At 39.3% G+C, this 14,212-nt stretch overlaps 1 protein-coding gene across 2 annotated transcripts in view; it reads left to right on the forward strand.

The window, feature by feature from the left end:
* ehbp1 (EH domain binding protein 1) overlaps positions 1-14,212 on the forward strand; it is a 387,730-nt gene that overhangs the window by 145,948 nt on the left and 227,570 nt on the right. For both annotated transcript variants that reach the window (XM_059986115.1, XM_059986116.1), the window contains exons 9-10: positions 4,420-4,687; positions 7,203-7,416. In XM_059986115.1, coding sequence (XP_059842098.1) covers positions 4,420-4,687; positions 7,203-7,416 — 482 coding nt within the window. The remainder of the gene's footprint in view (positions 1-4,419; positions 4,688-7,202; positions 7,417-14,212) is intronic.

Below are 14,212 nucleotides of genomic sequence, written 5' to 3' on the forward strand. Positions count from 1 at the left end.
CATGTCTAAACATCTCTTAAATGTTGCTGTCAAATCTGCTTCTGCTATTTCCCCTGGCAGTGCATTCCAGTCACCTACCAATCTGTATAAAAGAAAAACGTGCCTTGTAAATCTTTCCCTCTCTCACCTTAAAGGTCTAGTATTTGACAGTTACAACCTTGGGAAAATGATTCTGACTTTCTACCTTGTCTATGCCCCTCATTATTTGATATATTTCTATCAGGTCGCTCTTAAGCCTCTGATGCTGCAGGGAAAACAATCCAGTTTTGTCCAACCTCTTTTTCTCATCCAGTTTTTTTCCAGCCTCTCTTGCTCATTTGCTCTAATCCATAAAGGGTGTAATAGGATAGATAATAATCTCTGTCTGAGAACAGGAGTATCAAGGGAGCACAGATTTAAGATGAGAAGGCAATTGGTTATTATTGTCACGTGTACCGAGATATGGTACATGGGTCCGGGCAGGATATACCCAGGTTACTACAGGAAGTGAGCGAAGGGTTTGCTGGGGTGTTGACAATAATGTTTGTGTCCTCCATGGCCACAGGAATAGTGCCAGAGGATTGAAGGGTGGTGATGGCAAATGTTTTTCCAATGTTTAAGGACAGCAATGAGGACAATAAACCATTAGGATACCATAGTAGCAGAATTAGGCCATCGAGTCTGCTCACCACTTGATCATGGCTGATTTATTATCCCTCTTAACCCCATTCACCTGCTTTTTCGCTGTAATTTCTGATGCCCTTACTACTCAATGTTACTGATCTATGTTACATGCTGGGCAATGGTTTGCCTGAGACATAAAGCATGCTGGGCACTACTTAACAGAGAACACCACTTAAAGTGCATTACAAGCTGGATACTAGTTTATGGGGGGGAGGGGGCAGAAAGTGTTTTGTACACTGGGTACTAGTCTACAGGAGACAGTCAGTGTTTAAATGGTGGGTATTAGTTTAAAGGGGACAGAGAGTGTGTTACATGCGGGACACTAGTTTATAGGGAAAAGACATTTTCAACAGTCCTACTATTCTAGAGATGTAGATTCAAAATTCCAGAGTTTCAAATCCTTCTGCAAGCAATTCTTGTGCATCAGGAAGGCAAATGGAATGTTAGCCTTCATTGCTAGAAGGATTGAGTTTAGGAGTAGGAAGGTAATGCTGCAACTGTACAGGGTACTGGTGAGGTCACACTCAAGAGTATTGCGTGCATTTCTGGTCTCTTTATTTGAGGAAAGACCTACTGACTTTAGAAACAGTGCAGAGAGGTTCACCTGGTTGATTCCAGTAATGAAGGGATTAACCTTTGAGGAGAGATTGAGTTGCTTGGATCTAAACTTGCTAGAATTCAGAAGAATGAGAGGGGATCTTAGAGAAACATGTAAAATTATGAAAGCAATAGGTAAGATAGAAGTAGAAAAGATCTTTACAGGGAATTATATCCCAGGAAATATTATTATAGTCCTGTGAGTCTTGTGTCAGTGGAGAGAAAATTAATGAGGATTCTTAGATTCATGATGATTTCGAGAAGCACAATCTTATTGGGGATAGTCATCATGGCTTTGTGAGGGGAAAATTGTGCCTTATGATCTTGATTGACTTTTTTGAGGAAGTGACAAAACAAATGATGAAGGAAGAGTGGTAAATGTGGCATATATGAATTTTAGGAAGGCATTGGGTAAGGCTCCCTCTGGTTGGCTCAGTCAGAAAGTCAGGAGGCAGAGGACCCAGAGAAACTTGGCTGCATGGATTTGGAATTGACTTGCCCATGGAAGGCATAGGGTGGTAGTAGATGAAGCATATTCTGCCTGGAGGTTGGCACTAGTGGTGTTCTGTGAGGATCTGTTCTGGGACCCCTGCTCTTGATGATTTTTGTAAATGATTTGGATGAGGAAGTGGAAGGTTTGCAGATAACATGAAGGTTGATGGAGTTATGTATCATGTAACTCATGATTGGTGTAGATTACAATGAGATATAGACAGGCTGCAGAACTGGGTGGAAAAGTGGCAGATGGAGTTCAATCTGGAAAACTAAAGTGATACACTTTGAAAGATCAAATTTGAAGGCACAATACAAGATTAATGGCACGATTCTTAGGAGTCTAGAGGACCGGAGGAATATTACTGTCCAAGTCCATTGATCCCTCAAAGTTGCAGCGCAGGTTGATAGGGTGGTTAAGAAGGCAATTTGTGTGTTGCCCTTTGTTAGTTGTGGGATTGAGTTAAAAAACTGTAATGCTTTATAAAAATATGGTTGGATCATACTTTGAGTACTATGTTTAGTTCTGGTTGCTCATTATTGGAAGGTTGTGGAAGCTTTGGTGAGGGTGTCAAGGAGATTTATCAGGTTGCTGCTTTGATTATAGAGCGTGTCCTGTAAGTAAAGGTTTTGCGAGCTTGGACTTTTCTCTGGAGTAGAGGAGGATGAGAAGTGACTTAAAAGAGGTTTATAAGATTACAAGAGGCATAGATGGGGAGAATAGCCAGCACCCCTTTTCAGGGTGGCAATGACCAATACCATTTAAAGTGAGTGGAGGAAAGTTTAGGGAAGATGTCAGAGATAGTTTTTTTTCACACAGGGAGTGGTAGGTATCTGGAATGCACTACTGTGGGTGGTGGTGGAGGCTGATAAAACAGGGTATTTAAGAAACTCTTGGGTATGCACATAAATGTAAGAAAAATGGAAGATTATGGGCAAGGTTACATTGATCATGGAGTAGGTTTATAGAGTAGGTTTGGGGTGCTTGGGTAGTGTAGCAGTTAGTGTGATGCAAGTACAGCTTGGGGTATTGGAGTGTAGACTTCAATCCAGGAGTCCTCTGCAAGAAAGTTTGTTCATTCTTCCTGTGTGCTCCAGTTTCCTCCCCAAGTCCAAAGACTGTGGTTAAGTTAGTAGTAATTGGTCACTGTAAACTGTCATGTCATTAAACCATAAGATCATAGGATATCAGAGCAGAATTAGGCCATTTGGCCCATTGAGTCTGCTCCGCCATTACATCATGGCTGATCCAATTTTCCTTTTGGCCCCAATCTCCTGCCTTCTCCCCATATCCCTTCATGCCTTGACCAAACAAGAATCTATCAACCTCTGCCTTAAATATACCCAATGACTTGACCTCCACAGCTGCCTATTGCAAAGAATTCCACAGATTCACCACTCTCTGGATAAAGAAATTCCTCCTCGTCTCCATTCTAAAAGGGTACCCCTCTATTCTGAGGCTGTGTCCTCTGGTCTTATACTCTCTCACTAAAGGAAACATCCTCTTCACATCCACTCTATCAAAGCATTTCATCATTCGATAGGTTTCAATGAGATCACCCTCATTCTTGTGAATTCCAGTGAATACAGGTCCAGAGCCATCAAGCGCTCTTCATATGACAAGCAATTCAATCCTGGAATTGTTTTCGTGAACCTCCTTTGAACCCTCTCCTGTTTTAGAACATACTTTTTAAGATTAAGGGGCCCAAGACTGCTCACAATATCCCAAGTGAGGTGCTTTACAAAGTCTCAACATTACATTCTTGCTCTTATATTCTAATCTTCTTGAAATTAATGCTAACATTGCATTTGCCTTCTTCACCACAGACTCAACCTGCAAATTAACATTCAGGGAATCCTGCACAAGGACTTCCAAGTCCCTTTGCACTTCAGATATTTTAACTTTCTCTCCATTTAGAAAACAGTCAATCCTTTCATTTCTTCTGCCAAAGTGCATGACCATACACTTCCTGACATTGTATTCTATCTGTCATTTCTTTGCCCATTCTCCTGATCTATCCAAGTCCTTCTGTAGCCTCTCTACTTCCTCAAACTACACCTATCTTCATATCGTCTGCAAACTTTGCAACAAAGCCATCAATTTCATCATCCAAATCATTGACGGTAATGTAAAAAGAATCGATCCCATTCAGACTCCTGTGGAACACCACTAGTCACCCTCAGCTAACCAGAGAAGTCTCCCTTTATTGCCACTCTTTACTTCCTGCCAATCAGCCACTACTTTATCCATGCTAGAATCTTAACTGTAATATCATGGCCTCATAGCCTTGTCAAAGGTCTTTTGAAAGGCTATAGTTAAATAAGTGAGTTGCTGGGCGGTGCAGCAGGGTAATTAGGGTGATGTGGAAATGGCGGATAGGTGGAGCTGAGCCAACGGTCTGATCCGCCATGATGCTATTGAATGGTGGAGCAAGCTCAACAGCTCAGATGGCTTACTCCAACCAACTCCAATTTCTTATGTTCTTATGTACTTTACAGCAATAATTGTAATGCTGTAAAGTCTTTTCAAGTCTTTGGTTGTAAGTGTTGCTTCTACTGGATAAGTGAAATGATCTCAGTTCACAGGGATTATGTTCTGCATATATATTTTATTAATTTTTGAAGTCCTTTGCTTCAAATTTAAAATTTTAATATTTTTATTCACAGACAGAAACATTGGAACAACATCTACTGAAAGACCAGAAGGATTCTTGTTTGATAATGACCCTAATAACCCTTTTAATGAACAAGAGTATGATAACTCGCTCAATCCATTTGATGATGTGAATGATCCTCAGCATGACAGGATTCTTGAAAACAGGGCAGAACAGACCGAACCACCAAAACCTGCAAAAAGACAGAATGTCAAACCAGTGGACATGAGCAAGTACCTCTATGCTGAAACAACCAGACCAGAGGAGGAGGAATTAGATGAGTATGTTATTAAAATAGTCCGACATTAGATTAGAATCACTTTGGTACTTAAGTGGCTTGCAGAATCATATCTAAAAACTTATGGGTGACATTTCTTGGATACACCTAAACATTCAATGATGCTGAAAAAGATCATTACCTGTTTGTTCGCCTATGTAAGCTAAGTTTAATAGGTATTAAAAATCATATAGTCGGGGCATCCAATTTCATGCACCTTAGTTTAGTCAATTAAGTTTCCAGTACATTTCTTCTATAAAATGCATCAAAGGAGACGGTTGCATGAATAAATACTGCAGTTAAGATATCTATTTATTTATTTACATTTCACCTAATGTTTGGTCTCTTCGTAGTTCTGTTCAGCTTAGTAGGGGAACAGGCAAACTACAGATTTCGCTGCATCCTTGGTGCTAATTTGACTCTGTCCTTAGAGATATCTTTTCTCAATGATGTTTCCATATTCTGGAGCATCTGTTTTTTGACAGATAATTTAAAATCTTCAGAAGTCTGCTCTGCAGCATTTTATGAAAGAAGTTTAGATTTTAAGGGTGTTGGATTGCCAAGTTTACCACTATGGAATGACCGGTTTAAGTACTAGGTTTAACTGAATTAATGCCTGTTTGTATATTGAGCTGTTATTTTGCTTTATGTGGCAGGTTATTATTTTTCTTCAGCATCAGCAAAATGAGGTAAATAAAAGTTGTGATCCAAAGTCCAAGTGCTTCAGCAAAAGGAAGCATGACCCCCTCCCCCCTCCGTTGTTGCTTTCACTTGCAAGGTACCAATCAGGCCTTTCAAGTAGAAAGGGGAAACACATTTGTTTTGGACAATGTGCATGAAACTATGTGAACATTAATGATAGCATTTAGCTTTCTCGCTAACAGTGTTAGCACTTATTGTTTAAAAAAAATGGATTTAATCATTTCATTTTTCATTGATAAACTTGGTTGTTGGGTTCATGATTAGAAGATATCGCAGATATTAAAGACAGTAGCGTGGGGAAATAAATCAGTCAAGCTTCAGTGATTTGATTGTGCAAACATAGAATTGGAAAACAAAAACTCTCTTGTTTGACTGGAAGATTTGAGGCAAGAATTTAAAAGATTTTTAAGATCAATAAATTCTTTACCTTAGCACTACCCACCATGAAAGCATTTGTTTGAATCTGTTGATTTGTTAATTTAGTTATAAAAATAGTGCCAAGTGCTTTCACGTGTTTTCCAAAATTCAACATGCACAAATTTTGACTAGCATGCCTGAGATTTCTGCTTCTATTTGCATTGAACATTTTCTTATGCTGTTCTTTTCATGCTTTATCATTCTGATTATTTATTTTACTGTTTGTACTTGATGTTAATACAATCATTACAAAGTGTCACAGTCCTAAGTTGAAGGATAATTTATGTGTTTACAAAAAATGATATCTGTTCAGGACCAATTTTACCTCTGCTCCATTTACCTTGAATTTTAAAAATTTTAAACTGCCATGAATGGAATATTCCTCAGAGACACTTTCTGTCAGCAGGTTAAATTTGGTCTCGTCATCCTTGTCTTTCATTCGGTGTCTTGGTCATATTAGATGTTCATGAATGACAGATGCATCTGGAAGGCAAACTTCGAAGTTGATTTTGTGTGCATTGAAAGTTCCTGGTTGTTAGTTTCCATGTTAAGTGCTTTACCACACCGAATTAGAGCTAATCAATTAGTAAGAACCAATTCAAAGCTCAGTTGTGTATTTTACATCTGTAGCTTCCACTTTTCCCCTAGTGATAGTAACTAAAATGTTTCCTTACTGCAGTCTTAGATTTTGTTTTTCTTTATATTAGTCCATTCCATGGCAAGATCTTTTCAATGAAAAGCTTCCTTTCAATCCAAGTTGTTTTAGTATTAGGTTGAAACAGACATTATTTTTGTAACTATTAACAAAATAGTAAACTCCTTAATAATTTTTCTTGCTTGATATTTTTCCCCCACAATTTGTTTTTAAGGTTCATCTTCATCACATATATATTTTCAGAATTCTTAAAGTTAAATAGTGTATTGCACTTTTTTCTTATTTAAGATATAATTGATTTTAGTTTTGAAACTGTGCAAACAATTCCAGAGAGCCTCTTATTTTTCCCTTTTGGTTAAAAACATTAAATTTGCTGTTACGTAAAAGCAGATTTTATATTTTTCTGCTAAAACAGTCTTTGCAAATGGCATATTCTCAAGAGTGACTGCATGCCACTTAATGTCTGAATGTGGACCTTAAGATAAGGCTTCAACATTCATTTGAATGTTTAGTAAGAAGCACTGAACAGGATTATCTTTTAACCTTGAAAAGCTTGTCACAGTGAATGTGCCATTAAATTATTGTATATTCAGCAGATTAAAGGTTATAAGATGCAATAAAAAATTGTACATTTCAGAACTGTTTTCAAAATGCACCTCTGCATTTGTGTGCAAAAAGAAAAGTTTATTTTTGAGGAAGAATGTTGTTGAAGACATCTTTTAAAAATTAGTTCTATTTTAATTAGATCTAATCCATTCTACGAGCCGAAGGCATCAAATATTAATAGGAATCAGCCCACATTCATGACGGCTTCAGTACAGCAGCATGAGACAGAAAAAAGGACAAAAAGGAAAGCTCCATCACCTCCAGCACCTGACACTATACCTACACCAAAGACAGAAACTGTAAAGGATCACATGAAGCCTGCTGTTATGAAGGATCTAACTACTTCACCAAAGGTTTGGTTTACAGTAAATCTTTTGAAAACATGATTTATTATCTGAAGTTACTTGTTAAACTTTTAGTTGTTACCAGTCATTTTGGCGGTGACTAAAGCATCCTCAGATTTTTGAATTTTGGAAGCGATATGAAATTGTTCAAGAGTAGAGAAGATTGTGATCTTCAGAATCTAAATCCTGGAAAAGTATTAGTCTGTAAAAGTAGTGAATTGGTTGACTTAAATATTTTATGTGTATGATTTTATGATTTTTATTACAATTCTGGAGAAGTTTTCAGCTCGACTTTCTCATCTTTTGAAGCAATAAATTATGGTTTTGTATCCACGGTCCTGAGCTGAATGTGTTTTAAACTGCATTCAGATTTCAGTTCATTATATATATCTATGTCAAAATTTCCCTTTCCTATTTTTAAGAAGTAACCAACAATAGTATTTTAGTCAATCAATGTGAATTGCAAATTTAAGTCTCCTTTTACAGCTGTACTTTAAGAAGCTTCTGGTACAAATTCCATGGAGCAAGTGAAACTTTGGCCATTTAAGCACCTACACTCCAGCTTCAGGTTAAGGAGAGATCCTTATTTTATCAATGTTGTACTTGAGGCCTTTGAAGTTTAAATGAACAGAAAGGTTTGTATAATCTGTAGGTTATTTTCAAGAATAAAGCAATTTTTGTGCATCAAATTTCAATGGGGAAGTGTATTCTACTTTGAGTTGCAGCTTGTTGGTTGTCGATGCAAGTTGAAATGCTAAAAAATTCAAAATTAATTTTCAACACATTAGGTGAATGGGGACAAAATCAATATTTATATTGTCATTATATTAGGTAGAATAAAAAGTTAATGTTAGATTTTCCTGACGGACTTATAAAATTCAGACACTAAGAAAGCAAAGACTGGGCATGCTTGGGCCTATCTGAAGTTGGCATTTTGTGGCTAGAGGAGGTGCCATAAGGATTAGTGATGTTGCCTCAGCTGTTCGCAATCTGTGTTTGTGATTAGGATTAGAAGTAATGTTTCAAAATTTGTTAATGATACAAAATTATGCAGTATTTTGAGAAGTGAGGATGCAAAAAGGCTGCAAGAGTATAGAGTCAGGCTGAGTGAATGAGTGTGACCATGATGCAATATAATGTGGAAAGAAATATGAGATTAAAAAACAAACTGCTTGAGGAACACAGGTGTTCATGCAGAATGTCTGGAGGAAATAGGATGCTAGAGGCTTTGAGTCAAAACCCTTCATCAAGATTGAGAGTGTAGAAGGGAAGCTACAAAACATTAAGAGGTGAGAAAGGAGTGTTGAGATGGGGGCTGTTGGGTGAGAGGTGGAATCAGGTTAGATGGGGGTTGATGGATAAAACAAACCATTTTGGGCAAGGGAAGGGGAAATTAAAAGGCAGAAGTTGCAAGATATAAGTGGGACTTTATCTTATGAGAGCACACATCAGTCCTCATTGAGGAATCAGAAGAGGAAAGGATGAGCAATTTCAAGTTCCTGGTTGCCAGTGTCTTTGAGGTTCTGTACTGGACCAAACATATTGATGCAGTTACAAAGAAGGCATGACAGCAGCTATATTTCATTAGGAGTTTGAGGAGATTTGGTATGTCACCAAAGACACTCACAAATTTCTACAGATGTACCATGGAGAGCATTCTGACTGGTTGCAACACTGTCTGGTGTCAGGGGATCACTGCACAGGATTGAAATAAGCTGCAGAAAGTTGTAAACTCTGGAAGCTCCATCACACACACTGACCTCCCCAGTATCCAAGATATCTTCAAGGAGTGATGCCTTAAAAAGGCGGCATTCATCATTAACGATCCCCATCACCCAGGACGTGCCTGGTTCTCATTGCTACCATCAAAGAGGAGGTACGGGAGCCTGAAGACACACACTCAGTAACTCATGAATAGCTTCTTTCTCTCTGCCATCAGATTTCTGAATAGATATTAAACCCATGAACACTCCCTCACTACTTTTTTCCTCTTTTTGCACTACTAATTTAATTTAACTTTTAAATACAGGTAGTCCCCGAGTTACGAATGTCCGACTTATGGACAACTTGTACTTATGAACCGAGGAAGGAGAACGCCATCCACCATTTTAAGTCAGATCGCGACGCTGTTCGCCATTTTAACTTGTTGCCGTTGACACTGTGTTGAGTGTTTAACTTTGTATTTGGCTTAAACCTTTCTTAGTAAGATTCACCCTGACCCCCCCCCCCCCCCCCCCGGCGTAGTGAGATCAGCGCCAGGCTCGAGAACGGAGGTTCGATCCAATGACAGTCCGCTCCCGTGCCAGGTTGCTGTTGATCCAGTGACTCCTGTACCATCCATGCTGGGTTGATGTCGATCTCACAACTCGACCACGTTAAAAAAACACTGCCACCTTCAGTTTAAATACCCACACGGAATATTGTGGAGGATCAAATACCCAAACCCAGCACAGCCCCCACTTGTCCCATTTAACCTGTCTCAGTGCGGTGGTCCTTAGGACCTGGCGGACCCCGGGACCCACCGCCCGCAGTGTTTCTGTTCCGTTGATGGGGTGCGGTGGTCCTTAGGACCCAGCGGATCTCGGGAGTCAGTGCAGCTCCAGACCTGCCACCTGTAGTGTTTCTGTTCCATTGACGGGAAGCGATTGCGATTGAAAATAAAGTGGAAATAATAAAGCATTTGGAAAGAGGTGAAACGCCATCAGTCATTGGAAAAGCATTAGGCTACAGTCGGTCAACAATCGGAACAATTTTTAAGGATAACAGATAAAGTGAGAATAATGGAGCATGTGAAATGCCCTACCCCGATGAAAGCCGCAATTATTACTAAGCAACACAGTGGTTTAATTATTGGAATACATACGTTTCTTAAGTGTTTTATATGCATAGAAAGGTAAAATATATACTATATACTAAGACATACGTTTGATGAACTGATGCTAAATAATACCGGATGTACTTGTTCCGACATACATACAAATTGGACTTAAAGACAGACTCAGGAATGGAACTTGTACGTAACCCGGGGATTGCCTGTATATTGTTACTGTAATTTACAGTTTTTATTAAGTTTTGCAATGTACTCCTGCTGCATAACAACACATTTCATGACATAAACAAGTGATATTGAACCTGAATCTGATTCTGAACCAGATAAAGGAAGTGGAACCAATTGGTTCAGGGGGTAAAAAGGTTTGGTCAAGGGAGAAGAAACCCAGGTGGATAAGTGTGTAGAGATGATGGGCAGATAAAACCATGTGGGGGAGGATAACAAACCTAGGTAGCACCTGGGAATATCAAGGGTGTAAGAGATCAGAAATTTGAAAATTCAGTTTTTATATCATTGGTTTGTAGGGTATCCATGGAATGTGAGGTGGTATTCTTCTCATTTACATTTGCCTTCATCATGGCAGTGAAGATTGCTGAGGACACACAAGTTGGTATGGGACATGAATAGGAGGGAGAATTGAAATGATGTACAACTAGAAGTTCAAGATGGCTGGTGCATCTCCAACCACCTGTCTGTTGCATGCTGTGCTCTCAATGTGGCTTTCTCTTGGACAACAAGACCAAGCAAAAGCTAAAAGGACAGTTTGCAGAGCAGCTGCATTCTGAATGCGCAAGTTGTCTTGTGCTTCATGTTATTGCATCTCCTCTTTCCATTCCCATATTGACCTATTTGGTCTTGGCATTCTTCACTGCTATTGTAATGTCAAAGTCAAACTAGAAGAATAGCACTTTTTATTCCACTTGAGCAATTATAAACTGGAAGTATGATTGTGGTGTACTGTCTACTTCTGTTCACATTTGCCATACATTTAACAATCCCCTTATCTCACCATTACTGAAATTCATTATTCTTCTACCAGGAAGCATCTGTCCATTACCCCTCAACCTGGGTTTCTTCTATCTTGGCATATTTGTCCTATTGCCTGCCCTATCTGGTTCCATCTGCCAGTGGTTTTCCTTCATTTGTTCCCAGTTGTGATCAACCATGCTCTCTCTCAAAACTCCCCTCTCCCTTTTCTCCACCTGACAGCAACTGTCTAATGTTCCTTTACTTCACCTGGTTCCACCCATCACCTAACAGCTGTTGTCTTACTCCTCCTTATCAACTCTTTATTCTGGCAATTTTGCTTGGTTGGTCCTTATGCGTGATCTTGAATGAAAATCTCAAATCGTCCATAGTATTATTTTTTCCTCCAGGATTCCAGATTCTCTCCAAATCTAGATCATCTTCTGATTTGCCAAATCTATACTTTTAATAAGTAAATGATACTTCTTTGTGAAGGTGATCATACTGTGTATGGTTTTATATTAAGAAAGAAAATTTGGGTCCAAAATTTTAAATTTAACAAAGACAATTCTGAAGGCATGTGTGTGGAGCCAGCAGACGTGCATGGACAAAGAGGTTAATGGATTTAAGGGATCTTTCCAAATATATAGAATAGAAGTATTCCAATGAGAAAGAGCAATTCCAAGGGAAGAGCCTTCATTTGTGGTTCATAGAAAAAAGTGAATAGATTATTTAACTTCCAGAAAATAATGTTCTTGCTGAAAGGCGGAGGAAGATCAGAAGACTGGGTAAAATATAACAAACAGCAAAAGAAAGGAATAAGGAAGGAAAAAGATGGAGGGCTGTATGGGAGGGAAGTGTTATATTTATCTTGTTAAGTTAAAAGGACAGCGCAACATCATGGGCTGGAGGGTCTATACTGTGCTGTACTGTTCTATGTTTTAAAAATAAGGCTGAGATAAAGCTAGCCAGAAATAATAAAAATGTAAATACTGAGAATTTCCATGGCTATTGAAGAAAAAGAAAGAATTAACCAAGTGAGCAATGGTGCTATTGAAAGTGAATGTGAGGAACTAAAAATGGGAAACAAGGAGATGACAGATGAAGTAGGTGTTACTGTGCTCCATTGTCTCTACCGCATCTGTTCTCAGGATGCAGATTTCCATTTCAGGACATCTCCATTTTCCCACCATCCAGATTTATCCCATTTTTCCACCAACTTAATAGTGATAGAGTTCTCTTGTCCTTACTCACCACCTCATGAACCACAACATCCAAAACGTCATTCTCCACAACTTCCACCAAATCCAAAGGGATCCTACTACCAAGCATACCTTTACCTCCCCTCTCCCTCTCTGCTTTCCGTAGAGATCACTCCCTCCGTGATTCCCTCCCCACTAATCTCCTTCCTGGCACTTATTCCTGCAAGCCGTCAAAGTGCTACACCTGTCCATTCATCTCCTCCCTCACCTCCATTCATGGCCCCAAACAGTCCTTCAAGGTGAGGCAACACTTCACCTGTCAATCTGCTGGAGTCATCTATTGTATCTGGTGCTCCTGATGCACCCTCCTCTACATTGGTGAGATACAAGATAAATTGAGGGACCGCTTAGTCGAGCACATCCACTCCATCCGCCAAAAGAGCAACTTCCTGGTGGATAAACATTTTAATTCCCATTCCCATTCTTATTCCAACATGGCTTCCTCTTGTGCCACGATGAGGCCATTCTCAGGTTGGTGGAGCAATGCCTTATATTCCATCTCGGTAGCCTCCAACCTGATGTCATGAATATAGATTTTTCCTTCCAGTAAAAGAAGTTCCCTCCTTCCCTCTTCTATTTTCCATTCTGCTATCTTACTACTTTTCACCTTCTTACCATCTCCCTGGGTCCCTTCTTCCCCTTTCTCCTACGGTCCATTCTTCTCTCCTATCAGATTCCTTCCTCTTCAGCCCTTTACCTATGGACCTGGCTTCACCTATCACTATCTAGCTATCTATCTCTCCTTCCCCCAACCTTTTTATTCTGGCTTCCCCCTTCCTTTCCAGTCCTGAAGAAGGGTCTCTGCCTAAAACGTCGACTGTTTATTCATTTCAATAGATGCTGCCTGACTTGCTGTTCCTCCAGTATTTTGTGTGTTTTGCTTAGAATATACAGCATTTGCAGAATTTCTCATGTTTAAAAATGTTACAATATCAGTTTCAATATTGACGGTAAAACTAACATTCCAAACTTAACTGTAAATCTGGAATTAATTGGGGAGGGAAAGCGAAATTTAAGAAAATTACAATGGCTGTGAATACTGAGCAAATTGTTGAAGTTGTACAATGATAAATGTTGGGATCCAAATGGATCATCCTTGGTTCAAAAGAAATGGCTAGTAAGGTGGTCAGAAACAGATTTATTATCACTGGTTTATGTGGCATGAAATTTGTTATTTAATTGCAGGTAGTGTCTGTGGGTTTATGAACCATTCAGAAATCTGATGACAGGGAGAATCAAGCTGTTTCCAATTCATTGAGTGTACATCTTCAGTCTCCTGTACTTCCTCACAGGGCATATTCTGTATGGTGGGGGTATCTCGTGATGCTTGCTAGCTTTGAGGTACTGCATCTTGAAGATATCCTTGATGGTCGGGAGGGTGATGTCGTGATGGAGCTGGCTGAGTCTATAACCTTCAGCATCCTCTTGAGATCCAGTGCATTGGAGTCTCTTTGGTCGGCTGTGATTTAACCAGTCAGAAGGTTCTCCACCATGCTTCTACAGAAATTTGTAAGTCATTGATGACATATCAAATCTCCTCATCTCCAAATGAAGTAGAGCCTTTGGCATACCTTCTTCATGGTTCCGTCAATGTGTTGGGCCCAAGATAGATTTTCTGAGATGCTGACACTCAGGAACTTGAAGTTGCTCACTCTTTCCATTGCTGATCTCCTCAATAAAAACTGGTGGATGTTCTCCTAACTTACCCTGCCTGAAGTCCACAAGTAATTCCTTTGTCTTGCTTGAC

The sequence above is a fragment of the Hypanus sabinus genome, chromosome 12, assembly GCF_030144855.1.
Source record: "Hypanus sabinus isolate sHypSab1 chromosome 12, sHypSab1.hap1, whole genome shotgun sequence".
Taxonomy (NCBI): domain Eukaryota; kingdom Metazoa; phylum Chordata; class Chondrichthyes; order Myliobatiformes; family Dasyatidae; genus Hypanus; species Hypanus sabinus.